This window comes from Podarcis liolepis (genome assembly GCF_965112155.1).
Source record: "Podarcis liolepis genome assembly, chromosome: 3".
In the NCBI taxonomy this organism is placed as follows: domain Eukaryota; kingdom Metazoa; phylum Chordata; class Lepidosauria; order Squamata; family Lacertidae; genus Podarcis; species Podarcis liolepis.
This window is the reverse complement of record NC_139557.1, coordinates 50,055,387-50,082,852: the sequence shown is the minus strand read 5'-3', so window position 1 is coordinate 50,082,852 and position 27,466 is coordinate 50,055,387. Positions and strand designations below refer to the sequence as shown.

Here is a 27,466-nt window from a genome sequence, read left to right as displayed (position 1 = left end):
GAATCTTTGCTATAAGGAAGAGAACCATAATTCTATCCATGGTACAACTACACCAGCACAAGCAGACACTTTCATCTTCCCCGGCTGCAACAAAAGATGTCTTTCCGTGTCAGTCTCTATAGCCACAGCAGCCACTGTAACTCTCCAACAGTTTTTGTTTGTTTGTTTGTTTACTACAGTGGTACCTCAGGTTATATACGCTTCAGGTTACACACTCCGCTAACCCAGAAATAGTGCTTCAGGTTAAGAACTTTGCTTCAGGATAAGAACAGAAATCGTGCTCTAGCGGTGCGGCGGCAGCAGGAGGCCCCATTAGCTAAAGTGGTGCTTCAGGTTAAGAACAGTTTCAGGTTAAGAACGGACATCTGGAATGAATTAAGTACTTAACCAGAGGTACCACTGTATTGGTGAGCACTTGGAGGCACTTTTGGGTGAAGAATTTGGAGTCACTTTTAAAATGAGCCAATCACCTTTTCCCAGTGGCCTTATAGCAAGCATCTTATCTATTTCTGCCCTTAGTAATAAGTAACTAACATAAGAACCTACGCCCTGCTAGGTCCGTCTAGTCCAGCATCCTGTTCTCACAGCTGCCAAACAGGACCCGAGTTAAACTGTCCACCCCTCACATATGGTTGACTAGGGAGGCACATTATGTGACCCATGAGAACAGAAAAATAACCAGATTGTACAATGGTGATGGGATAAAATCAAGCCAAATCTTGATTGACATCAGCAGGCAGGGCAAGGGTTGGCATGGCATTGGGTCCCAGGATCAGTTCATCATTCCGCAAGCCCCATGTTGATGGAATGGATCCACTGGGTTTAGATCACTCCAAACCTGTATGATGAGAGTCGGCCAGTGTTGAACCTTGCTGTGGTGCAAGCCAAGCAAGCAAGGTCTCACTGGGAGACCAGGGTACATATTCCAGCCAGGCAGATACTAAACCCACGCTTGGGTTTGCCATGGTCAATCCTCTCCTCAGGTCTCTTTGTACAGTGGTACCTCTGGTTAAGAACTTAATTCGTTCTGGAGGTCCGTTCTTAACATGAAACTGTTCTTAACCTGAGGTACCACTTTAGCTAATGGGGCCTCCTGCTGCCGCCGCACCGCCAGAGCATGATTTCTGTTCTTATCCTGAAGCAAAGTTCTTAACCTGAGGTACTATTTTTGGGTTATCGTAGTCTGTAACCTGAAGAGTCTGTAACCCGAGGTACCACTGTATGTTGATCCTGACCAATGCCATTTCCGCCCTCGTACAAACAATGTTCTTCTGCCTAACAGAGGAAAGTCATAATTTCACTGAGGGAAAGGCAAAAAAATAAAAAAATAAAAAAAAATAAAACAACCAAGTACCAATCAAGTTGAGACAAAATTATTCCTTTCCGACCCTGTCAACCAGCAACCCAAAATTGCTCAGTGAAGGCTCTAACTGGAGGGTGGGCAGGTGGGAAGATCTCAAAGCAAAATGGCTGTGAGCTCCAGGGGAAGCAGCCTTATATAGGCTTCCCCTCCACTCTTCAGCAAGGGCTCATGGGACAGCTTTTTCCCATGAGCCCATCACACAGAGAACATACTGGGCAAAACCTTGTCCAGTATTTTGCTGCAATCTATGGGTCACAGCACTGCTGGGCAAAGATATTCCACGCTTATTAGGCATGCAATGGGGTTTCCAACAATTGGGATTCAAAGGCATACGACATATGGATTTATGAGAGAGGAAGGGAAGAAGAAAGGAAACACAGGACATCTTATCAACTACCTCTCATCTAGTGGAAGAACATAAACATCATTATTTAATGTCAGTGTGTGTGTTAATGTTTTGCAATAAATCATTATACAAACTCATTTAGTTATGTGTGGTGCCATCTACAGGCATCATATTTTCTAAAATTTAAACCTTATATTGCTAGTCACCTGGGTTTTATTAGCCTTTGAGCCATTTGTGCTATGTCACCATACCAGTTCAATTCAAATTTGCTGTTGTTTAGTCATGCTATCGATGGACAAGCACTGACTATTACTATACTATACTATACTATACTATACTATACTATACTATACTATACTATACTATACTATTACTATTACAATAAAGGTGAAAGAGGAAAGTTAGCTGCTTTCCTAACAAAGAGACATTCACAGCAGCCCTCAGTTGTTATGGCAACGTTTAATTAGAGAAATGTCATCAAAGGCATATCTCTCTAGTGCTTTATGTAGTTATTTTTGTTAAATACAATGCAATGTTCTCTCCCCCCCACCTTCTTCCAACCAACAAAATGCAAAAGTAGTTGTTTAAAATGTGAAACAGTTCCTTATTGGAACCTAACCAAATCAACCCCATATGCTTTATTCAGATTAATTACTCTCAAGCAAGTGTCTATGAAGAAAACAATTTAGCACCTACTTGGATATGTTGGCCAGGTAAACAACAGAATGGGGATGTGCAAATCTGTCAGTTTCAGTTCCTCTTAGTTTCTTATTCCGCTCCCCCCCCCCCCCATTTTAAGTTCAGTTTACCACATTTCTTCATCAGTCTGTATTTAAAAAAATAAGTCCTCATGAAAATCCATCAGCATTTTAGTGTGTATTTCTCATAATATACACATTTTTGAAAAGGATTTTTCATAATATAACATATTTTCTCACAAATGAACACACTTCTCATTTATGCACTTTTGTACACATACACCAGAGAAACTGCACAGCGAAATTGAGAAAGGTGTGTATTTCAAAGGACAGCTGTGCTTCAATTCCTGTATTGTTCGGCATGTGCGAATTAGGTAAAATGTGAATCAAAATTTGAATTTCCTTCCCCATCCCTACGGTAGAAAAGTGAGCTGGGCCTTTTCTAGATGGAACTCACTTATTTAAAGAAACACCAAATTACTCATTTCCTTTCTACTCTCACACTGAGAGCTGATGCAAGCCTTCTCCAGGTGTTCCTCACCATGTGACTGAGATCTAGGAAAGAGAGCACAAGCAGGGCAGCAGACTGCTCTAAGCCCCACTCCCAACATGGTGCCCCAGTGCTGTCCATATGAAGGCAGGAAGTCTGCATGTGTAGGCCACTCCCCAGTGAGCTGGTACCCTCTACACTCGGGCTTCTGGGTCACAAGAAGCCCCTCCGCATGTTTGACAGGTTTCCCCTCTTCAGCCCTTTCCCCAGTGTATGGAAGGCATAGGCAGAGGCTGAGCATGTTTGGCCCTAACTCTCTCTCCACACAATCTCTATCACATGGAAAGTTACACCAGCAGATGGCTAAGGGCTATTTTACACATTGCACAGAAACAAAACAAGATTCCCCCCAGAGTGTATACTCCCGTAAAAAGCTACTGTCAGTCATGGCTTTGATGAATGTCAGGATGACGTCCATGTTTGCAAACACATTTGTCATGTCCACACTCTACACTTTCAGTTATACACTTGAAACTTCTTAGGTGTACAGGTAAACGTGTCATGTGTGAAGTGTGATTTCCAGGAAGGAAAGACACTCATGGTGTGGGACACATTCAATTAGATGCCCCCCCCCCTCCGATAAGCTACTGTTCTCTCAGCCTCTTAGCTACTCCTCCTTCTAACATCATGATGATGATGATACTCAACTAACTTACAGGGCTGTTTTAAGGATTTCAAATAAGTGCTTTGAAACTTGATTATATGCTACATAAATGTGAACTGTGATCAATTATTGTTATTCGTTCAGGGGATTATTGAGGATAAATGATACTAAAAGAATCAGTAGGCTCATCTTATCCTTTTTTCTGCAGAAGAATTTTTCCCTCCCCCTCCTTTTCGTAATATAGTACTTTGATTTATCACATCCATTAATTAACTGAAGGACTTAGAAACGGCAAGATATGGGCATCGCTTGATATGAAAATGAGAAGCAGGACATGAATGTCTAATGCCATGTGCCTCTGCTCCTGAGGTGGAAACCTTGCACCCGAATAAATGACTTTTATAAGTCTACAAAATAGCTCATTAGTGTCCAGTGGCCTAGTGTTAACTGCTTAGTAGGATGACAAGAATGAATGTGTCTGAGTTTATTAGCCTAGGTGCTAACAATTTTTCAGTTTTAATACCTGCCTCTGAAAATCTCCTTGGAGTTCAGTCTAGTATAATGTAAAAAGTAACCAGTGTGATTAGAAAAAATAATACTCTCTGACTCATGATCTACCAGTGTGAACTTTTGAGAAGACAGGAACTGTAATATATTCACAGATTAATAAATGTCTTCACTTTTTATCTAAGCCTGCAACAATTTTGGGAGAAGTCTTTTCTCACACGTTATTTTTAAAAATGCTTTATCTGAAGATTTCTCAGTTACAAAAGAGCGATGTATGAGCTAATATGTAATTAACTAACATAACTTTAAACTGTTATTTCAAATATAGCTGTCAATTATCATTTGCAGATGCTCTTTTCAATGTCACCAGAGATTAAGATCAAATTCACCAAAAGCAGAACACACAACATATTAAAAATCATAATTGGTTGGATGTAGACTATGTTAGTTGACTTTCGTACCCATTAAAACAAATACAGTCATAGCTCAGGTTACAGCCGCTTCAGGTTGCATTTTTTCGGGTTGCAGACCGCCAAAACCTGGAATTACCAGAATGGGTTACTTCTGGGTTTTGGCAGTCACGCATGTGCAGAAGCGCTAAATCATGCTTTGCACATTCACAGAAGTGCCGAATCGCAACCCGCACGTGCGCAGATGTGCAAACGGGAACTCTTGTTTAAGTATCTCCAACCTAACACAAATATAGGACTGAGGTTGGCAGGCCTTTTATAACTTTTGGAGTCAACATAGCTTGCTGAGTCCTGCAAGACCCAGTGGTGGCTGATGCCCATTGGGACTGGCAGGGAAGAGAGCTGAGGCCTCAACAAGTGGACCCAGAAACAACAATCAGCAGAGCCAACTAATGCAAGTTTTGTCACCATCCTCACTGCTAAATTTTACACTGGCAATATTGAGACTAAGGAAGAGATCATCCAATTCCTGCCATAAGTAAAAAGGCAGGCAACTGGGGTCTGTCTGAGAATAAGTCTCCATTGGCAAGAGCTGTTCCCTATTTTATTTGATTTATTTGCACCTGATCTTGGACAGCTGGGCCTTGACTGAGGGTGCATCCACATGGCTGTTTAATCCATATCATGTTTCAGCTTTCGCACGGTATAAAAGCCATTTCTGCAAAACTAATGGAACATACTGTAGTGCATCTTTAGTGTTCATTTGCATGCTACTTGATTCCATAAATAATCCAGTCCACTTAACCCAGAAAATAATGGAAGTAAAGGGACAAAATTTGGGACCGTATACTGGCATACGGTTATTCTCTGCTGTTTTCAGAGAATACATGTGCTGAAAGGGTAGGAGAGTAGGGATGCTGTCCAGTGATGCTCATTGTTCCTGTCACACCACACCCATGACCACACCACACCCACCGGTGTGAATAAAATTTTGCACAACATGCCAGATTACCAGTCAAAATGGTTCCATAACACAAACAGAACCCTGCAGCATAGTCACTGAAACAATACTTTTTAAAATTGTGGCAACACTAAACATACTGAAGGGAAGACAATCTGGGGAAATATTTTGTTTTATCCAGCTCTCAAATCTGGGTTTAAAATATTTTTATAACTTTTCACTCATCTCTGACGCCAACTGCAGCTCAATACATTTTGGTGCCTGAGGCAGAATATCAAATGATGCTTTGACCCACCACACAAAAGCCTTAGAAAATACTCTCTAGGCATGTTGCTGCAGGATCTCCACTCTGCACTTCATTTGTATTTTTATGTGCTGATGAAAATGTTGATGATAACGATGATGGCTGTTGTTGTTGTTGTTGTTGTTGTTGTTGTTGTGTGAGGGTGGGATAATCACTTCCAGAATTCACTTCTTTTCTTATATTGGTTAAGCCTTTGTTGTAATATAGATAATGAAAAATTGATGATGAAAAAACACCCACTTAGGGCACACACACACAGAGAGAGAATCCCGAAAATGAAGAAGCATTAAGAGCTTAACATAAATATAGCAAAGTAAAGGAATTACAATGCTAAATTGCCTTAGTTCACTGATTATGTGTAAGAATTGCAGACATTGCATTGAAGTCACTGAAACTGCACTGAAGTGCGAAAGAAGGCAAAATTATTTCCAATTGCTCCATGATTATTAAAGACTCATTAAGGCTGCAATTCTAAACATACTTACTAGGGAGAAATCACCAGTGGACAAAATGTGACTTACATTCCCAGTAAACATGTATAGAATTGTGCTGTAAGGCTATGATCTTATGCACATTTACATTGGAGTAAGCCTATCTGAGTAGAAAGGAATTTAGCTGCAAATAAACATGCAAAAACAGGGATGCGGGTAGCGCTGTGGATAAAACCTCAGTGCCTAGGACTTGCAGATCGTATGGTTGGTGGTTCGAATCCCCGCGGCGGGGTGAGCTCCCGCCGTTCGGTCCCAGCTCCTGCCCACCTAGCAGTTCGAAAGCACTCTTAAGTGCAAGTAGATAAATAGGTACCGCTTTATAGCAGGAAGGTAAACAGCGTTTCCGTGTGCTGCGCTGGTGCAGGCTCGCCAGCTGCAGCTTCGTCACACTGGCCACGTGACCCGGAGGTGTCTTCGGACGGCGTCGGCTCACGGCCTCTAGAGCGAGATGAGCACGCAACCCTAGAGTCGGACATGACTGGCCCGTACATGCAGGGGTACCTTTACCTTTTTAAACATGCATAAGATTGAGTTGCACAAAAGTAAAAATAGAAAATATAACAGTGGGAAAATGGATGCCGGTACCATTTTTACATTAGTGATTAGTGTCAAGCAATGATTTGTGGAGTTAATTTTTTATTTTTAAAAAGGCAGAGTTTATATCTGGGCTGGAAAAACATTTTTAAGTTGGAATATCTTTAACCAGGAAGGGGTGGGATGCTTCCCTCAGTTCCTTTCTTGTTTTTTTCTCTCTGCAAGTCAGCCTTAGTTCCTTAGATGTTCATTCCCTCTACATTTTCACTTTAGTTAGAGATGGAGTAGTTGTGGTCCTTCAGTTGTTGCTGAGCCAACTCCCATCATCCCTCAGTATTGACCATGCTGGCAAGAACTGTTGGGAGTTAGGAGTTCAGTTGGGAGTTAGGGTGACAATTTCTTCATCCCTGATTTAAGTGAACCAAAGTGAGAACCTAGGGATGTCAGAACATAAGATTTTGCTAGTCTTGTGAAAAATCTCTTTTGCTCCTGCGAACTTCAAAATTAACATTAAAATTTTGCTTTAGATGGAAATCTGTAGTAACTAGAACCATATTTATATTACACATTTTGTTTCTATATCGGTACTAAACTACCCTCAATAATATATAGTACGCAGTGCTTTTTTCTAAAAAAATATTTAGAGATACTCTCATTTTCCTACTCATATTGAAATACTGCCCCTCAGTGAGGCCAAACTTAGATTCACTAAATGTTTAGGGGTATTATGTACCCCTGCGTACCCCCAGAAAAAAAGCACTGGGGGGCCCCGCTAGGGGCGCCTTGGAAGATGGCCGACAATACCATCTATCCAGCTTGCACAAGGTAATTAGAGGCTGATTATGGGGAGTAAATCAGTCTCCCTCATCTTCCCAGGGGTTTGGGAAGATGCTGCCTCGCCCGCGGTTGCCATAAATCACCCCCGAGTTCGGAAGAAGGAGGGGGTGAGAGGCACAAGGCGTAAATCCCTCAGGCAGGCTTTGGAACTCCCTGAAGCTGCTTCCAAGAGCAAAACTTGTTGCGTTGTTTAAGAGTAAAAAAATTGGAGAAGTAAATGCACGTGCTTCGAGTGAGGTCAGGAGTATTTTATCTGCTAAATAATTCCACCACTGAGACGATGAAGAATGGGACGGAAGGAACAGAGGACAGCATTAAAGATCGCTGACATATTGGTATGTTGAACGGAATGGAAGGGGGGGGACTTTCTTCATTTTCAATATGATTTACCTAACAACCCTCCCCCTCAGAAGAACCGTCAGAACGACTAATTGCAAATGGGATCAAAAATAAACTGGGGGGGGGGAATCCGAATTCAGGTTTTATTCTGTGAAAGATTTGGAAAGAAGAAAAGCTCTCTTTGTGACGCAGTTATAAAAGTGATCCGACACTGAGAGGCAGACCTTTGCTGCAAGATTGGTAGTCTTAGGGAGGGTGAGCCGTCGTTCTGTTATCAGGTTTGGATTGCAAATTCTAAAGGGCGATAACCCTCCTGGACAGACTTATTTACGATGCAGCGGGTCTGGGAAAATTAAGGAGCGGACATTTAGACTGTATTTCATCGGATGGTGATGCCCGCTCGAACGGGACTCTTGGACTATTGGATCTATGTGAGTGAATTACGAGAGAGCATTACAAAGTTCACACAAAAATATAAACAAGACTGTTTCTTTCAACTCACTTGTGGAGACAACTTGGAGGTGATTGAGAAGAAAAAGGGTAACGACAAGGAGATGAGAAGACGGGATTGTGACTATATTGTAAACATCAAAGCAACAGGAATATAAGATGATTGGACTCCTACCGATCTCGAAGCATGGGTACCCCCCACAAAAATTTATAATTAGGCAAAATATTTGGATTTTATGATTTATATTGTTATAATTTGGAATAGTTACAGATAGGTAGCCATGTTGGTCTGCCATAGTCAAAATAAAAAATTCCTTCCAGTAGCACCTTAAAGACCAACTAAGTTAGTTCTTGGTATACCAAGAACTAACTTAGTTGGTCTTTAAGGTGCTACTGGAAGGAATTTTTTATTTTAATTTGGAATAATTAGTATGATATGATTTGGTAAATGGAAATTTAATAAAAATTAATTTAGAAAAAGAAAAAAGCATTGACAGTATGTATTCCATGTGCAGATGACTAAAGAAGTAGAGTTGTAATTCCATTGGCTCATTTCCATTTTACTGTATTTTTCGCTCTATAAGACGCACTTTCCCCCAACTAAAAAGTAAGGGGAAATGTGTGTGCATCTTATGGAGTGAATGCAAGCTTCACAGGCTATCCCAGAAGCCAGAACAGTGAGACGGAGCACTGTGCAGCGCTCCCTCTAGCGGTTCTAGCTTCTGGCTTAGCCCTGCAAAGCCTCCACAGGGTAGCGGGGAGCCTTCATCCTGCTGCCCTGCAGAGGCTTTGCATAGCTATCCATGGCTTTTGCGGGAGGTGAGGGAAGTGACAGAGCTGTGCACTCTGTCACTTCCCCCACCTCCCGCAAAAGCCCCCAAGAGCCGCACAGCGCGTGTGTGTGGCTCTTGAGGGCTTTTCCCTGAGGAGGGAGAAGGGCAGCCCGTCACTGACAGGCTTCCCTTCTCCCTCCTCAGGGAAAAGCCTGCAAGCACCGCACACACGCTCCATGCAGCTCATGAAAGTGAGCGCTGAGCAGAGCCTGGAATGCATACAGGCTCTGCTCAGCGCTCCCTTTAAATGATTTTTTTTCCCTTGCATTCCCCCTCTAAAAACCAGGTGCGCCTTATGGTCAGGTGTGTCTTATGGAGCGAAAAATATGGTATATCTCAGCTAATACTTGGGGTGATAGTCTTCTCTCTCCCCAGCAAATATTCTTTAAAAGGGCCTACTGGTCACTTTAAATGACAACATTGTTCAACTTCTAGATTTTCTGCCTAATTGATATGATTTTTATCATAACATAACTGTATGAGGATAATTATGACCAAATCTACTCTTGAAAAGGCTGTAAAATCAGTGTGCTTTAAAAAGAAGTACTTCTTTGAGCTTTGTTACTCAGCAGGATCTAAAAGAACCACTGGCTACAGTCTACATCTGATCCATCTACTTTAAAAAGAAAAGAAAAGTGAAACTGAAATAATGATGACTTTTTTTTACTTTTTTAAGGCCGAAAATGAAGTTTTCACACACACTGGGGGGGTCAGTTTTACCTTTTAAAAGATATAATAATATAGATTTGTTAACCATCCAGTTGACTTCTTATTCATCACTTGAAGCTTCTAAATTATGAGGGATAGCAAAGCTTAATTGGCTGGCCCTATGCCCCCCTGCATGTACAATGTCCATGATTACACACCCACAATGTTCATGAGCAGCTATCATGTGAAGGGCCTCTGCATACACACTGATATAATCATACAAGACAGTTCCACATAAGGGTGGGACACTGAACTGGGTCACCACCCTGCCTCATCCGGAGAACATTCACACACCACAGCTGAATGTGCAGACGGCCAAGTATTTTAAGTTAATGGGCTACAAAAGGCCACAACTATATTGGTTACAGAATGCGAGTGGTATTGGCTTAGGCACTGGATCTGAACAGACGATATTTGACTCCTGCCCACTCTGCAGGGAGTCACACAAGGGTTAACAACCTGTAGGGGGAGCTTGTTGATGCAAATCAACTGGAAGCTTTCCCCTAGAGTCACTGGAGGGTTCTGCCATGGCCCTAGCCACCACCTGCACAACGGACAGGAACCACAACCACCCCTATCCTTACATGAGAACAATGTGCATTCAGTATGGAAGAAATGTAACCCATTTCCCCTCCAAATCAACTGAATCTGCTTCTTCAATAAATCTTACCTTGTCTATTCCCAAAATCTAATTACTAATTAGTGGGAACACCAATGTAAGTATTTCATACAAATCCGGTATCAAACCAAGTAATAATATGATCTTGGAAGCTACTGAAAGGTTTTGCCGTGAGCAGTTGAGTAGCACGTTGATAGTTATTATCCAAACAATTCAACAAAACTACCAATGGATCAAGGTTTCTGTGGGGGCTGGTGACAGTAAGTAGTTGTTAAAAGTTACAGGCCTATCTGCAACGAAGGACAAAGCCTGTTTATGAGAACCATAATTTTACAGGCTCAATTTTTAAGGTATGTCAGAGAAGCTTTAGCGGTGAGCTGTAGGTTTTCTGTCATCGTTCCTGATGGATCTGCGCTGCTATACTACATCTTCCCTAACAGTACTGATGTGGTCAACTTTGCACTGCACTGATATTGAAGAATGTTCTGCCCAACCCAGGAAAAGAGGTGGATTTAGGGGAATATGACTGGTTTGGTCCCAGTGGGCATGGAGTCTTGGGGAAACCATAGGAGTTGCTGCAACTATTATTTAGAATGGAGCATGAGAGGCAGGGGCAGCAAATTTTGGCGTTGCATGGGGCACCACTGAAATTTGAGACTGCAAGGTCCACCACTGCTCGGGGTCACCAACATAGCACTTCCATGTGCCCCCCGAGATAGCACTTCCATGTGCCCGTGTGCCCCCCGAGATCTTCACTGGGGCTCACAGGGTCCCCTCCATCCATTTCTCCCTTTGCTGAAATTAGATTTGAAAGAATCACTGTATTGTTGGCAAAGCGTGTTCTCCTTAACAGAGAGCACGTGTTGCGGTTGGGGGAAACAAGCCACCTGACTGTGATTAGGCAGATTTGAGTAAACCCAAGCCTCCTAAGGGGTTAAAATTGGGTTGCTGGGAGTTTTGTGTGTGGAGAGATTGGGAGGGGTTAGAGGTTATAAATACATGGGGCAAGAGGTTGGACTTCCTCTTGGCCGTTCTTGCATCGGATCAAGGAGCAGCTACCAGTATCGGTTGTATTCTGAGCGATTTTAAAATCCTAATTTCTTGCCCTTCGCCTCCCATTCCTCTCTTCTTTCCCCCTTTTTCTCCTCAATATCCCTCTCCCTGTTCTCTTTGCGTTCCATTCCTGTCAATTCTGTTGATTTTCCCGGTTAATTTTTGGATTATATCTTAGTTAATTTGGCTGTGGGAGGGTTCCCCCCCCCCAGCCCGGGGAGGCTTCGCTTCCCTGCTTCTAGGGCTCGTTCCTTGCTAGGAGGGAGGGGGGCTGAGGCTCCGTTCTCCCCGAATTTGTTTTGTTTGGACCTACGGGAGCCCGCATACCCCCCCCCGGCCTCTAGCCGCGGCTCCGCGATAGCGGAGCGCCGGTGGCTCCTTCGCCCCCCTCCCCCTTCCCCCCCGCCTCGCAATAGCTCACCTGGGCGCTTCCTGAGGAAGCGATCCGCGTGTTTGCGGCCCGGCTTCGTTGCGCTGTTGCTGCCCTCCCGCCTTAGCTCCTTTTAGCGTCTGGGGGGGCCGTCCGATCAGCTGGGAGGCGCGCTGGGTGGCTGCCTTCGGCCCGCGCTCTTGGGAGCGCTTTCAGGAGTACTCCGGGGCCGGGCGATTGGCTGGTTATTCCCCAGGGCCTGCTCGGGGCGGCAGGGCCTTGCCGTGGCCTGTGTTGTTTAAAAAGTGCTGCGCAACCGTTGGGGCCTTCTATTTGGCCTGTGCACGTGGCGCGTCTTGGGAGAGCCTCTGCTTTCGCTTTCCCATTGCCTGCCGATCCGCAGTTCATTAGCTGCTATTGCAGCTTGCCTGCGTTTGGGCTCCCCCTGGTGGCTCTCTGCTGCATTACATCCTTCTCTGTTGGATAGCTAGGGCCGGCTTGGGACCCCTGCTGGCCTGCACAGGCATTGCAGCCTTGTTTTTCATAATAATATTGGTTTTAGTTATAAGGTTAGCCACTGTTATTTGCTTCTGAGTGTTAATTGTTTAACTACTTCTAATTGTAGATGGGGCATTGATCCTTGGCTAAGGGAGGAATTGTTTAATAGACGGTTAATTTATATTGATCCCTATTGAGTGTATTTCAAGGTATTTATTTACACACGTTGGGTTATTCTGTTGGTTAATTTTAGGACTGGTTGCAGTTACACCAGTGGTGCTTCAACGTTGAAAGGTTTTGTTCATTGGGGTTAATTCCTTTTAGGGTTTGCATTATTGTGGGGTCTTATTGGTGGGAACTTGTGGATTTTACCTTTATCCACGGCCAGCGGTGACGTCTGGCTGTGGCACTCATTAATTCTCTGTTTGATTTCAAGTAGCAGGTATGGCTCCCAAGAAAGTCACTGCCCGCCCCGGCCTGGCTTCCGCTGCAAAACGGCCTATTAGAGGTCCATCGCAGGCCCTTCGTTCTCCTACCCCGAGGCAACCTGTGGGTCGGGTGCAGTCTCTGGTGGAAAGCATGGCTGGCAACCCGGTTGCCTTGTCTCGTTTCGCAGCCGAAATGGATGGTCTCCTTCAACAATGCTCTGCCCAGCCTTCCACGTCTGGGAGTCGTCCTCGTCCGGTAGCGGCGTCGTCTCCTGCGTCACCATCGTCTAGTGAAGATGAGAGAGAAGGCTCTTCACCTAGGGGTTTGCTGCCTGTTGCCCAGCCTTCCCAGCCCCGCGACTTACCTGCTGTTCGCGGCCGTGCGCGAGGGCCACGCCGTTCCTCTGGGAGAGCCACGGGAAAGAAAAACCCTTTGACAGCTTCCTCCCGCCGAAGTGGACGCACCCAACCTTCGGAGGAGGTGGCTTCTGGTTCCGGCCTCTCACTTGTTGTTTCTCCTCCATCAGATCCAGGTATATCACACCTGAGCCCTGACTCTGAGTCTTCCATAGAGGATAGTTTGCCAGTCCCTTCCAGGAAGTCTTCGGGTGGAAAGCGCCGCCGCAGGAGGTCTTCCCGGAAGCGTGCCAAGAGGAGGAGGGGCGAATCATCTTCCTCTTCTTCTGGTATGTCATCTTCTAGTTCTGATGATGAGACGGGAGCCTCACGGGAGCTTTATTGGGGCTTTGGAGAATCGACGGGGCTGCCTCGGTGGGCTTGGGATCGGAGGGCCAACACCCACCGGGCAAGGTATGGAGCTGTGCAGGAGTGTAAGGATGGCGTTTTGGTACCTGACGTTAAAGTATCTACCAATTCCGCCAGGGACATAATCCCAGGTGCACATTTGTCGTCAAAACTGCGCTCTAGGGTACTGAACGGCCGTTATGTAGACATTTTCAAACTGGCCCCTCCTTCGGAGGACCAGGAGAAAGGGAAATCGTCAAACAAACGTCAGGGTGTTTCCCCGTCAGATAGGACTTTCGAGATATGGCTTGATTGTTTCCAGGTCTTTGCTGGCGTGGTGGTAGCGGCTTACCCGCGGAGATCTCTTCATTTGATGGTTTACTTATCCATTGTTCGCTCTGCCTTTACCAAAGCTGGTGAAAAAGCGGCGATAAAATATGATGAACACTTTAGGCGCCGCGCCGCCAGGATCCCCTCAGCTCGATGGGATCGTAAGGATCTCGATGTGTGGACCACCTATGTTGCTCCACTCATCGATAAAAAGGTGCCTGAGCAACAGAAGCCGAAGAACCCGGCTTTTAGGTCCAGCCGTCGCTTACCTTGCTGGGAGTTTAATAAGGGCTCCTGTCAGCGTCAGGGGTGCAGGTACGCTCACATATGTGAGAAATGCAATGGCTCACATCCTGCCTCCTCTTGTTTTGGGTACCGGCGGCCCTTTCGTGGGGGAAAGGGGGGTTCTCAGCAACCCCCCAAGCAAAACACCTCTCTTCCTTTTTTGGAGGAAATGAGGTGTTGTCCTCCCTAGCTCGTACCCCCGTTCGTTTGCCGGCACTACTACACTGGCTGCAATCTTATCCTGATAGGGACGCTGCCAGCTATTTGATTGATGGTTTTTCTGTTGGTTTTCGGATTCCGGTAGCCATGCCACCCGTGGCACGGAATCCTGCTAATCAAAAATCAGTTCGCGAGTTACCTGAGGTTGCCCGCAAGAAGATCGCAAAGGAACTGGCCATGCATAGGATGGCTGGTCCTTTCGATGCCCCTCCTTTTCATAATTTGCATGTATCCCCATTGGGTATCGTGCCAAAGAAGGCCCCAGGTGAATTTCGTCTAATCCATAATTTGTCACATCCTAGGGGCACCTCAGTTAATGATGCTATACCCCCGGAGCGTTGCTCCGTGAAGTATGCATCTCTTGATCAGGCGATCAAGATGATTCGGAAGTTCGGCCGCGCGGCCCTATTGGCGAAATGTGATATTGAATCGGCATTTCGCCTCCTCCCGATTCATCCGGATGATTTTTGGCTACTGGGTTTTCAGTTTGAGGGCAAATTCTATTTTGACAAGGCCATGCCTATGGGCTGTTCAATAGCGTGTGCTGCTTTTGAATCTTTTAGCACCTTTTTGGAGTGGGCTCTTAAATTTAAAACAGGGCTGGGCGGAGTCACTCATTACCTGGATGATTTTTTATTGGCCTCAGCCCACGACACTGGCGATTGCTCGGTGTTGCTGCAAGCGTTTGCTGACCTTACCCAGGAGCTGGGGGTTCCGCTGGCAGCGGAAAAGACGGAGGGTCCATCTACCCAGCTTACTTATCTGGGTATCCTGTTGGATACGGTTTCGCAGACTTCTAGTTTACCACGTGACAAGCTAGTAGCCTTGAAGAAGGTCATAGAGGAACTGCTTCCTTTGAGGAAAGTTTCCTTGTTACAAATCCAATCCCTGTTAGGGCACCTGAATTTTGCGTGTAGAGTGGTGGCGCCTGGGCGCCCTTTCTGTTCACGCTTGGCGCGTCTCACTGTGGGGTTGAGGGCTCCTCACCATCGAGTGCGCCTCTCTAGTGAGGTGAGGTCGGATCTTTCCATGTGGTTGGAATTCCTGGAGGAATTCAATGGGGTTTCATTATGGCAGGACACGTTGAACATGCGCAACGATTTTCAGGTCCATTCGGACGCCGCAGGTTCCCTGGGTTTTGGTCTTTACTGGAAGGGGCGATGGTGTGCTGAGCGTTGGCCTCCCGCTTGGCAGGGAGGAGAGATTTCACGGGACCTAACATTTCTCGAGTTTTTTCCCATTGCAGTGGCCGTGCATTTGTGGGTCGAGGAATTCAGGAACCGTCGTGTCTGCTTCTGGACCGATAACCAGGCGGTGGTGTCCGTGTTGGCAAAGCTGTCGTCACGTTCACCCAGGGTGTCCGCCTTATTAAGAGCCTTCGTTTTGCATTGTTTGCGTTATAATATAGTGTTTTCTGCACGTTTTATTCCCGGGGTGACTAACGAAATTGCTGATGCTCTGTCCCGTTTTCAGATGGAGCGGTTCAGACTCCTGGTTCCAGAGGCTCGGATACGTCCGGAATATTTCCCGGAACATCTCTGGAACCTTGGCAGCAATTAGTTTTGCAGGGAGTAGCGGCATCTGTTTCCCCTTCTACTCTTAGATCCTACACGAAAGCCTGGTCCGACTTTTTGGCGTTCATGCGAGTTAAAAGGCGTCCCCCCCTCCTCTGCGCAGGTGTTAAGTTATCTGGCGCATTTATTTCATCTGGGGCGTGCTGCTAAGACTATTAGGATTCAGGCAGCTGCTATAGCATTTTTCTGCAAGACATTTTTTGACAAAGACCCTTGTGCGAAGTTTGTTGTGCGCAAGGCTTTAGACGGCTGGGCTAGGCTTCGCCCTTCTCAGCCAGCCCCACGGCACCCGATTTCTTTTGATTTGCTGAGCAGGATGCGTAAGAGGCTGCGGGTGGTTTGTTGGTCACGGTATGAGGCTCGCCTGTTTTCGGCTGCCTTCTCTATTGCCTTCTTCGGAGCATTGAGAGTGGGTGAGCTTGTGTTGGAAGATCTCAAGGATGGTCGTTCCAGGGGCCTTTTGCTCCGGGATCTTCAGTTATTCCCTGCAGAGTTAATAATGACAGTGAGGAATTCAAAGACAGATCAAAAGGGCAGGGGCGCCGTCATTCGTCTCCCTGCTACGGGGGAGGCAGGCCCTTGCCCTGTAAAAGATGTTAGCAAGTACTTAGCAGTGCGCCCCCCAGGTGATGGGCCTTTGTTTAAACATGAAAATGGGCTGCCCTTAACAAGGCGCCAGTTTGCGCAGGTGATGCGAAAAGCGATTCTGGCTTGTGATGGCACGGCCTATGGTTATGCCCCTCATTCCTTCAGGATTGGGGCGGCAACGACAGCGGCTCATTGGGGTTTGTCGGCCGCTAGAATAAAGGATTTGGGCCGCTGGAAGTCGGATGCGTTTCGTGGTTATGTCCGATGATAAGATGGGATTCTCACATTGTTTATTTTTGTTTACTTCAGGTCTAGTGGCTGTCCGCATCTGGATGGTGGGGCACAGCATCATCCATTGGGCGGGCGTCGCAGCACGGCAGTCCAGATGGGGTCCAGGCCTTGGCTTCCCTCCACATGTGCAGCTGTCCTGGCTGGCCAGACGGGGAATGCGCTGGTCCGAGTTCTTGCCGCGAATCCAGAGGCAATTGCTCCTGGAAGGGGAGCCCACGGCTATAGTGGTGCAGCTGGGTGAGAACGACCTGGTATCCACGGACTGTTTATCACTGCGTGCTGCAATATTAAATGACTTGGAGGTGCTGCGGGCATGGATGCCAACAGCAAAAATATTTTGGTCCAAGCTGCTGCGCCGCCGCATTTGGAGGGGCAGTCGTTGCCCGGCAGCTACGGAAAGGGCCAGAAAACGCATCAATTCTGCGGTAGCCAAAAAGATGTCCGATTTGGGTGGAGATGTGATTTCTCACCCGATGATTCATTTTCAGGCGGCATCCCTTTTTAGAGACGATGGAGTGCACCTTTCTGCCTCCGGGAATGAGGTGTGGTTGGGTGCAGTGGTGGCCAAGCTTAGGGCTTGGCTGGGGTTGTGAGTGGTTTGGCGGTGAGCTGTGGGCTCTATGGCGGTTAGGCACTGGTTAAATGGTGCTTGGAGGGGTAAGTGCCTACCCCTCCAAAGGAGCGAAGGGAATTCCGTTAAAGGAATCCAGGGGCTTGCCATTCTTTTCGTCCTTGTCCCTGGAATCGGACTTGGGCCGTGCAAGCCCCACAGGAACAAGAGGGTGAGAAGTGCGGGACTGAGGCCCAGCTTCACTTTCTCACCCAATACTTGTTTCCCACACTGGATTCCGCTGGTGTCCGGAATGCCAGCTCTGTCCCTGAGGGCATGGACAGATAGTCATAACCAGTGCCTAAGCAACCACTCACATTTTGTATTGAATAAAGTTGTGGCCAAAATTATGCCAAAAACCTAAACAAAAATTGACGTGTGAAGTGTGAATTTTTGGGGGGTGGCAATTGTGGGACTCAACACGCAACCCCTGTCTGGTATCTGGTATCTCTACCCAAGTTTAATCACTGTATTTAATCAAGATGTGGGAGTAAAAATAATTGCCCCCAGTTTCACTAGTAATAAATTCATATAAGATTCCATTTATATTTCATATTAATGCTTTTCCATTGCTATATCATGCACTATCTCAAAGAAAATCTTTCAGGGAGCAAACTCATTTCTCCTAGTCAGTGAATACTTCCGAGTCTGTGGATTTATACAATTCCCATGCTCTGGGCTTATGAATCTCTTAAGTTAGCTAGTGCCAATCTGTGAGGATGTTGGATTTTTCAGCCACCCATTCTGAAGCATCTGAAGGATACAGGAAGAGTCCCTACCAATATAGAAACAGACCAGCCATTTTGTAAGGTTTATGCCTAAAGAGCCATAACAAATTGTATCTTAAACAATTTCACCCTATGCATTTGTATCCTACATTTTAACTGTGGATCATGTAGACAATAGATATTGTGGCATACCCTGGGGTGATGGTAATGGAATACATAATATGTAGTTAGTTGTGGGAGGGAGAGAGTTGTTATTGTTAAAAGTGATTTCAATGTGGCATAATTGCACTGTGGGTAAAGTGGTCAGATCAAGGCTGAGACTAAATATTCTCCAGAGATGTCTTTCCAGGCACAAACCAATAAATTATCTCAAGTATAAAAGGGACTTCTTAAATAAAAAATCTCTGCAGTTATGTATGCATTTACTTTATGAATTTTGTGCTTCGTTGAATTATATTCAATGGATTTTGCATTTTCAAAGGCACAACTTTTTTTTTAATTAAATAAATTTTATTAGTATTTTCCACGCAACAACACAAAAAATATCAAAAAATAACAATACACAACACTCAAAAACCAACATTCGAAAAACTAAAAAAGCAACAACAAAAAATAAATCCACATCTTACAAGTTAATAATATAAACACTAAAAACAAACATTGACTTCCACCAATCCCACAGCACCTCCTTTATCTCTCATTGTGTCTTCCTGTTTTCCTGTTTTCCTTATCATCTCTACCCTAACATCTAGATAAAAATCCCTCTTTCTTATTCTTTCACTTCACAAGGTTATTCCAGACTCAGCCAGATTTCTGTCCTCGAACCTTGACTTTTGAGGTATTTATTTAGGCACTCCCATTCTTTTTTTACTTCACTTTTTGAGGCACAACCATCTTTAATTTGTTGACAGGTCTATAGAAAAGACTTCAAACAAAAAAATTAAATGTATACAATGAGTATACTATTTAACTATTTATGCTGACATAAATGTATATATTTCAGAACTTCAGTGAAGCTACTTTTTGGTCACTCCAAAAGGAATGTGATATGATAGCTAGCAGGAGTAGCCAGACATGCCTGGAGCAGTAAGGGGTTCAAGCAAGTCAATGCACTCTTCCCACCCAGGTTTTCCATTTATCCTTCCACCTAACAGGCAACATTCTGTGGCTCCTGAAGGCCACTGAACAAGCCCAGTTCTCAATAAGGCATCTGCGGGCTTTTGAAGTTTTTGGGATCTTGCAAGGTTTTTAGTCATGCAGAGAATCTCCATGTATACAAAAGACTCTATTGTAGAAGTTCCCTGTCGCTTTGAGTAGGGCCAGGAGAGCTGTACAGTGATACCTTGGTTTAACAACACCTTAGTTTATGAACAACTTGGATTAAAAATGCTGCAAACCTGGAAGTAGGTGTTTTGGTTTGTGAACTTTGCCTTGGAAGCAGAACATGTTCCGCTTCCTGGTGAGTATGTTCCATGTGTAAATTGAATCCCCCACCGCTATGGGAAAGCACGCATTGGTTTAAGAATGCTTTGGTTTAAGAACGAACTTCCAGAATGGATTGAGTTCGTAAACCAAGGTACCACTGTATATACGTTCTAACACAAATTTAGACTTACCATACGTCTGGAAAATTCCAGCACATACGAAAATCAGATGCCAGCAACTGACGCGACTTTCCCAGGAGCCCAGACCTGCCATTTATGTCTCTGAGCCTGCCCACCCAGCCACAAAGTGCAACTGCTCCTGCCAGACAGCTCCCACTGTCTCCTGCAGATAAAAGCGAGGCAACGTGGATTCATGTGCAAGCGTGTGTGTGTGTGTCTGTGTGTGCTATTCTGGAAACTGGAAGTGAAAGCATCGCTTTCACTCTCTATAAACTCTGTGATCCAGGGAGGTTGGGCGGCCTCTAGCCCTAGAGGAATAGGTTCCCCTCTCTTTGCCTCAGGAGACTATGGTTGCAGGAGGCTGGGTGTGGGCCGTGGCAGAAAGAGAGAGCAGGTTTGAAGGGGAGCCACAGAGACAGCGGGGCAGCAAGGTGCCTGCCGAAGGAAGTGGGAAGGCAGGGGGTCCAGGGTGGGCATTGGACACTGGGGAAATGAGGGGCTCTAGTTGTGGCAGCTGTGTTATTACACAGAAAGATTAACAATGCTGGGGGGACGGGGAGGCAATGGGCACCTCCATGCCCCCTCTGCTTTCTCATGCAGTGTCAGTTGCGTGTTTTTTCAACGTTTCCCTAAGAAAAGCTCGGTAATTTTGGTGTTTTCCTTTAAAAAGTGCAACTATTTCCCCCCAGATTTTTACTTTTTGAAATGTGGCAAGCCTACAAATTTAAATGCAAGAGTAAGGCAGTATATCTATGTGACTTTAGAAACTGGAGCTACTCAAAACACCTGTCTCAGAAACCTTCACTACTATTGATATTCCTCTATCTGCATCTACTGATTACGGTCTTGTCCCAGCCAGATGGGTGGGGTATAAATAATAAATTATTGTTAATATGATGATATTATACTACAGTTAGCAGATCAGTCCCTAACCCAATTACAAAAATGTGTTTGGGGTGCTAGGAGACGGGTGGTTCCTCTGATGGAGGAGATTTCATGCTCCTTCTGGGTAGTTTGTCTACCTTTGGCCCCACCCTGCACAGCTCTCACCTGTGGCTCCTAGAAGCTGACAGTATGCAACAGTGGTTACACCCTGGGAACGACTTCAACTGGCCAGCTCAACCAGGTGAGGGTAGTCAATGGGTCTCAAACCCTTAGTGAGTTAGGCACTTCCCCTGCATGTGAAGACAGGATCTGGTGAATTGAACGGATAAGGCCAAAAGTGGCTTCAACAGTCAAGAAGGTGGGAGATAGGCAGGTCTTGTCATCTGGGCAGCCCATGGCCTCCAGACACACTGCCCAGGCTTCTGCCCCAGGGAGGTCACTTTGGTGCTGGTAACATGGCAGTTTGACTTCACCCCTGGAGGCATACTCCATTCTCTCTCTCAAGACAGACAGATGGCACCAGTGTTTGGATTAAAGCCTATGTCACCCCATTGTAGCATAAGAGACTCACTTCAAATACTTCAGATGTACTGAGTTATGATTTGGGCTGTTCATTTACTTATTGGGGAGGATATATTGTATAAAATAGATGGGGAAAGATCTCCTTGGTAATGTAGTACTTGAAAAGCCATTTTTTAGTCTCTGCCTTCTTTCAGAATCCACCGACTTCACACAAAAGTGCCAAGCTGTCTGAATTCAGACTTGCCTTCTCATTTAATCTTCTGTGTGCTTTATCCTTCTCATACACTTCATTTAGAATACTTCTTTGTTGCTTCACTTCATTTGTTTGGCATAATAATAATAAAAGTTCTATTTATTAGGTTACAATGGGGAAATGGCTCCCAAACTTACAATAAAACCAGAGGTGTTTATTATATAATGGGAGCTCTTTGTACTACTGGAGCATGCACTAAAAATGTCATTGCTTTTAATATACGAGAATGTGATATTATCAGACCTATATTACTTGCCACCTGGAAATGCTTCAAGAGATTATTGCCAGAGCTGCAGGCATTATGATTTGGAACATATTTGAAAATAATACCACCCAGGAATGAAAAAGAAAAAACTCCAATACTTGTGAGGACTGAAATTTATTTCCATTTTAAAGCACCAGAACATTGTTCTAGAAATGTTAATTTAAAGTTACCATGATTATGGTGATGACTTACAAATACACTGATTTTCCTGTTGTGTGCTACATAAATGGGGATGGACAAAACAGGTAATTGCTAGGAGTGTGTGAGGGTTTTGGATGAAGCTTAAGTTAGAAGGCGAGGTGGGTGCATTGGAGCAAGACTTAGCCTTAAGAAAAGCACTCAAGCACACCCACTGAGGATGAACAAGTCCTCAGGCAACCCTGCAGAGCCTTGGCTAGGGAAACAAATAAACCACAGCTGTGCAACCCATCTCCAAAAAGAAAAGAAAAATACAACTCCATACCAAGGTAATGTCCAGGTAGGGAAAGTGATGTCAGGGTGGAATTTGAGAGGAACTGGAGCTTGCCAAATGACAGTTCTAGCCTCCAGTCTAGGGCTAGAATTTCACCGAATATTCCATTCACGTTGCAGGGAGGGATGATGTTGATTATTTGAAAAAGCACTTCCCATTTTTATTTTCTTATTGCAAGAAGTTCAGTTTTTAGGGGGAAGCAGAATAGCTGCTCAAAACCTCCCAATCAAGCATAATTGTGTAAACTGAATTTGCTGGTGTGTGATTGAATCCCACTCCAAAATAGTATAGGTCTGGTGTGCCCAGTGGTCCACAAAATACAAGCAGTAACTCAGAAGGATCAGTGTGGAACATTCACATCCATTGGCCTGACAGCTCTCATAGAATGTTTGTGGGCCATACAAATGCTGTAGATACTGACTGATATTAAACACACTGACAGGGGGCTGCATTGCAAGAAACCTCTGCAAACCTACCAGAAACCTGTATGCCTGAAGATCACCTGCTGCTTTTTTATTAGTTTATGGAAAGAACACAGGACTGGTTGTTCATTTTTATTATTATTATTATTGTGCAGAAGGAAAACAAACTAAAATTTGTTTTTTGGGAAAATACAGAAGCTGGAAAAGCTTTTGGTCTCCTGCAAAATTAGCTTTTGTTAAGAAATGGGAGGACTCCCCCCCCCCCCAGCTATAAGCATGTGTGTTGTTTTACCTTGCTATAAAAATTCACTGCAAGTTTGTTTGTTTGTTTTAAGCAGGGAGATAAATTACAATTCAGATGCCTACAAATAATCCAGGACTGAATATCAACAAGAAATCACAGTGAGCAGAAAGTGCATCTAACCAGGTAATGATTCTGCCTCGGCCAGCTCAGTCTGCGTTTGTCAGCTATTTCTTCATTCCTTCTGATATTTTGCTATTTAAGCCTTGCAGCTAGCTTGAGGTGTGAGCCTCTTGCTCTGTGGCTTTCAGATGGTGGAGCGCAGCCTAACCAGCTGGGCAGAACCTGAAGGAGATGATGGGCGGCTACTGGGCTTGTTGAGAACCTTCTAAGCTTATGGACTCACATTCAGTGCTGCTGTGGATCAGCATACTGGGTGGATTACACTATGAATGTTCGCTGGTGAGAGCAAGGGTCTTCCAGTGGGGACAGGGAGATGTTTAATTTTGCCCTACAATTTACTGTCATCTTAAATTGAGGAGATAGCATTGTTGCCTAAATAAACAAACCTGGCCTCTGATGAGTTTATAAAATAAGCAGTTACTATGTGCCTCTAGCTGGCTTCACTGTGCTTTATCTTAGTTCAATAGATCCTCTATTTGATTCACTATGAGTTAACTTGAGGTTCTGCTGGTTAAGGGCAAGGAACTAATATGGGTACCTCAGTTTGGAACGAGTCTATGGCTCCCACAGTCTATAGAAGTGGGGTTCCTATTGTTTTGCATATCCCCTGAAGGGTTGTGGATCTACAAAATAAATAAATAAATCCATCTGTAGTTTCCCTAAGGAAAAGAATGCTAAGCTGATAAAAACCTAGAGGCATAAGATTGCACTCTGAAACATCTGTGCTCAAATGGATTTCCTGTGCTTCAGCTTGCTTGTGCCAGTCTGTGAAACAGTGGGACTCACTGGGACTTGGTGCATCCATGTCAGCATCCCTCTTTGGACCTTCACGCCCATGCATCTACTTTCAGCAGAAGCTCCTGTAGTTTGTGGGGGTTTGTTGTGAGCGATGAATATGATGGTGAAAGTTATGTATGCACATTTGACATGCAAAACCGGAAAATATCACTTATTTGATCAGCAGTAGCTTTTCCATTTGAAAAAAGGTACATATTTTAAAAATTGGATCATCTCACTGTTGTCATTTTCTATCATTATGATCGAGACAACACCACGGTTTCTATTCTCAAAATGACTCCATGAAGAATGAAACTATCTGTTTAAAAAGAAATGATTCTATTTACAAGCAGGCTTCAATGTAGGCTGTCAGCAGAATAGAGCCATTTTGTGGGTGTTTAAGTTTCTGGTTTCTCTTTTCAGTGCAACTTCAAAATAATAAGCCTTGACTATTTCCTAGGCTTCTCGCAGAAGATTGAAAGCTCAGAAGGGAAGGTTTGGGGGAGACAATAATCTCAGAAACTTGCTTTATTTTTTCACTTTACTTTGAATTGTCTGTGGATTTGAATGGAGGATAAAGTCAGTGAGCAATTCTGGAAAGCGATTTTTTTGTCGCATAGATAGTTACTCTCATTGCCAGATAACATTTGTATTTCCTTGCCTAGTGGGAAAACCAGAAACTTTCCAACTCCTGCACTGAGTAAGTAGAGCAGCTTTATTATATGGAGGAGGTGGAGGAGGAAGTTGTTGGATCCAGAATAAGTTATTTGAAATTAGGTCCTACTGAAACCAATGGGACAAGTTAGCAGTGAGAAAATGTAAATCCAATTGATTTCAGTGAGAACCAAGTTCAACAATCAAAGTCTCCTTCCAACCCAATGACATTATTATCATATATAACTAATAGCAAACTCATTATCAGAGTGTTGAGCCATATGCAACCAATAAGGCACCATCAGTGCACAAGTGCCTATTAGCAGGCATGGGGAAGCCATAAGGTTTGAAGAAACAAACACACAGAAAAGAGGAGGAACTTACCAATGAGAGGAGGAACCCTAAACAGTACTGTGTAGATAATTTAATATAGGCATTTATAAATAAATACACAGTTCAAATACTCATAAAATGATAATGAATGCAGAAAGTTTAAAACCAGCAGTCACATTTTTACAGAACAAGAAGACCAGTTGGAAGCCTAAAACAAAAGTGTGATTAAATGAAAAGGTCTTCAGCAGGAGTCTTAAAACTAAAAAAGAAGTGGCCCAGTGGCAGTAACATTAGCTCAACCATGCAAATCAAAAACAGCTCATAGCAAAATTATTTTAGTGGATTATTTCAGCGAGGGACTTGCATTATGCTCCAGACCAAATGCAGATGGAGGTATAACCAAGCAGGATGGGGTGATCTTTAAGCTTGTGCCATGACCCTGGAGTGCAGCAGTTTCCAGGGCACTGAGTCAGAAGCTATGATGTCACTGACTAATGTAACATAATAAGTTCCAGGCTCAATGCTGCTGATCAGGTCTGAGTCTGGCAGCCAGTAGCCCACTGAACCAGATACCACAGTACAAAAGTATGTAGAGCCATACCCAGGACTCTCCTAGGCATCTTCTCCCCTTGTACCTCACCAGTCCAACAGCACAGAGAGTACACCAGGCAAGAGGCTGTGGAACACTCAAGAATTCTCTGATCTTCAGACCAAAGAACTAGCCCTTTAAGCAACTCTAGGTCTCCAAAAATGGGTGAAGTCTAAGAGAAGTGGATTGGAGAGAAAGGCTCAAAAGGACTCAGTATACTTTCAAACTTTTGTCGGAGCAGATTGCTCAATAGGAGCTCTCTGTGGTTCTGCCTTGCACCATAGGCTCCTCCACATGACTAGCATAGAAGAGCTTGCCAGCTCTTCCACTTATACTACAGGCAGAGATCAGCTGGTGAAACTTTCCCCACCAGATGTCAATTTTATGGGGCTTACTCTTGGATAAGTGATTATAGAATTGCAACCTCAATCACCATAATAATTATGGGAAGGAGGAGAAGGCATTACCACATGGTTTTCTTTTCCTCTTATGCAACTCTTAATACCACAGTCAAGATGCCAAGGTGTGGGAGTTGGTAATCTTATTCATCCTGAAGTATGTGATATTGCATTCATTAACTTTCTCAGACAAAAACCCAAAAAATAGACCGTACATCAAATCCTAGAAAGTATGCTGTCTCTCATTTTTCCATTATAAATACCATGTCCCCAGCAACGTTAAAACTAAAGGTGCTTTCATAGGCAGTTATGAGTTCAATTGAGGTTTTCTAATGCAAATGTCATACATGAATGTTTTCAGTGCAGGACTGGAATCAGAAGAAATATTGAATGTATATTCCAGTTGATTGTGAATGCTTATGAGTAGCTGATTTAAAGCAATGCCAATTTAAACACGACTCCTTTATAAACTTCTAACAAGGTATATTTAAAAATAAAATAAAAAACCCCAAACAAAAGCCTTGGCCTTAATAACCTAGAGAAAGGGAACTGCAAGGCTTCCTGTTGACAGCAAATGCAGTTGAAGCCTCAGGACCAGGGGCAATCCCTGCCTTTATAAGGTACTTCTCAGTCACACTGACTAAGCTCAGATGTAACCATTCTGTTTGTGGATCCAGTAATAAGCTGTGAGCCCATATATTCCTTCCTTATGGACTAGGAACAGACCAGAGAAAAGACTCTGCTCCATGTTTCTATCCCCAGAAACCACCCAGCACAGACAATAGGTTTCTAAGGTAGGGCTGAAGCCTCAATGTGCTGGCTGTGCTCTGAAAAGAAACCTGCTTGAACTCTTCACTATTATCCCATGCAACAGGCACCAAGAGGTGTCCCCCACCTTCATAAGTGTGGACCCAGGACTTCGCCTGATGCCCAAGAAGAGACAATGTGGTTTGAGTAACTGCAATTTATGAAATTATGATCTATGGAGTTAAGACACACAAGAAGTTAGGTAGGAGAAACAGGGTGGGAGGGAACACTTGGGCACATAGGTTGTTTTTGGAGCCAGTGTGTCTGAATGTACATTGTTTTCTCATTTGAAATCTGGAACAAAACTGTTACTGTGCTCCATGCAAAAGACAGCTCATGTACTGCCAAGAAATCACTCACCCAACAATACAGAATCCCTCTTCAAATGCCAGCCAGCACATTTCTGCTCATCTAATTTCTGGAAATGCAAATATTGCCATTCAGCATGGAGCTTCAGTTTTATGTATATATTGAGGTCACCAGAATGATTTTAACTTGCATGGCAGCTATTTCTACATCCCTAGAAGTCATCAGTACTGTTCTCAATAGTGTGAAATATCTCATAAAGGCAAAATGCAGAAAAGAGGTTCCAATATTCTACTCACCTCAGTATTATTATTTTGGCAGACTTAACGTTATATACCAACCAACCAACCGATAGTTTTTTGTATTAAACCAAGGCTGTAACAATTTCAGTGTTGTTGTTGTTGTTTAGTCGTTTAGTCGCGTCCGACTCTTTGTGACCCCATGGACCAGAGCACACCAGGCACTCCTTAAAATTTGCCAAAC

General features: G+C 44.3%; 1 protein-coding gene across 1 annotated transcript; it reads left to right on the top strand.

Annotated features, from left to right (window-relative positions):
• The first annotated feature begins 12,985 nt into the window (after positions 1 to 12,985).
• LOC310702384 (uncharacterized protein) lies at positions 12,986 to 17,965 on the top strand. The gene is made up of 2 exons (XM_083493855.1): positions 12,986 to 13,589; positions 16,953 to 17,965. The coding sequence occupies exons 1-2, from the start codon at positions 13,055 to 13,057 to the stop codon at positions 17,525 to 17,527; spliced, it is 1,110 nt and encodes a 369-aa protein (XP_083349981.1). The 5' UTR covers positions 12,986 to 13,054; the 3' UTR covers positions 17,528 to 17,965.
• Positions 17,966 to 27,466: the final 9,501 nt, after the last annotated feature.

Coding starts and splice junctions, on each gene's coding strand:
- LOC310702384 (XM_083493855.1), top strand. CDS start 13,055: ATGGCTGGCAACCCGGTTGCCTTGTCTCGTTTCGCAGCCGAAATGGAT. Junction 13,590..16,952: donor ATCATCTTCCTCTTCTTCTG/GTATGTCATCTT, acceptor TGTTTACTTCAG/GTCTAGTGGCTGTCCGCATC.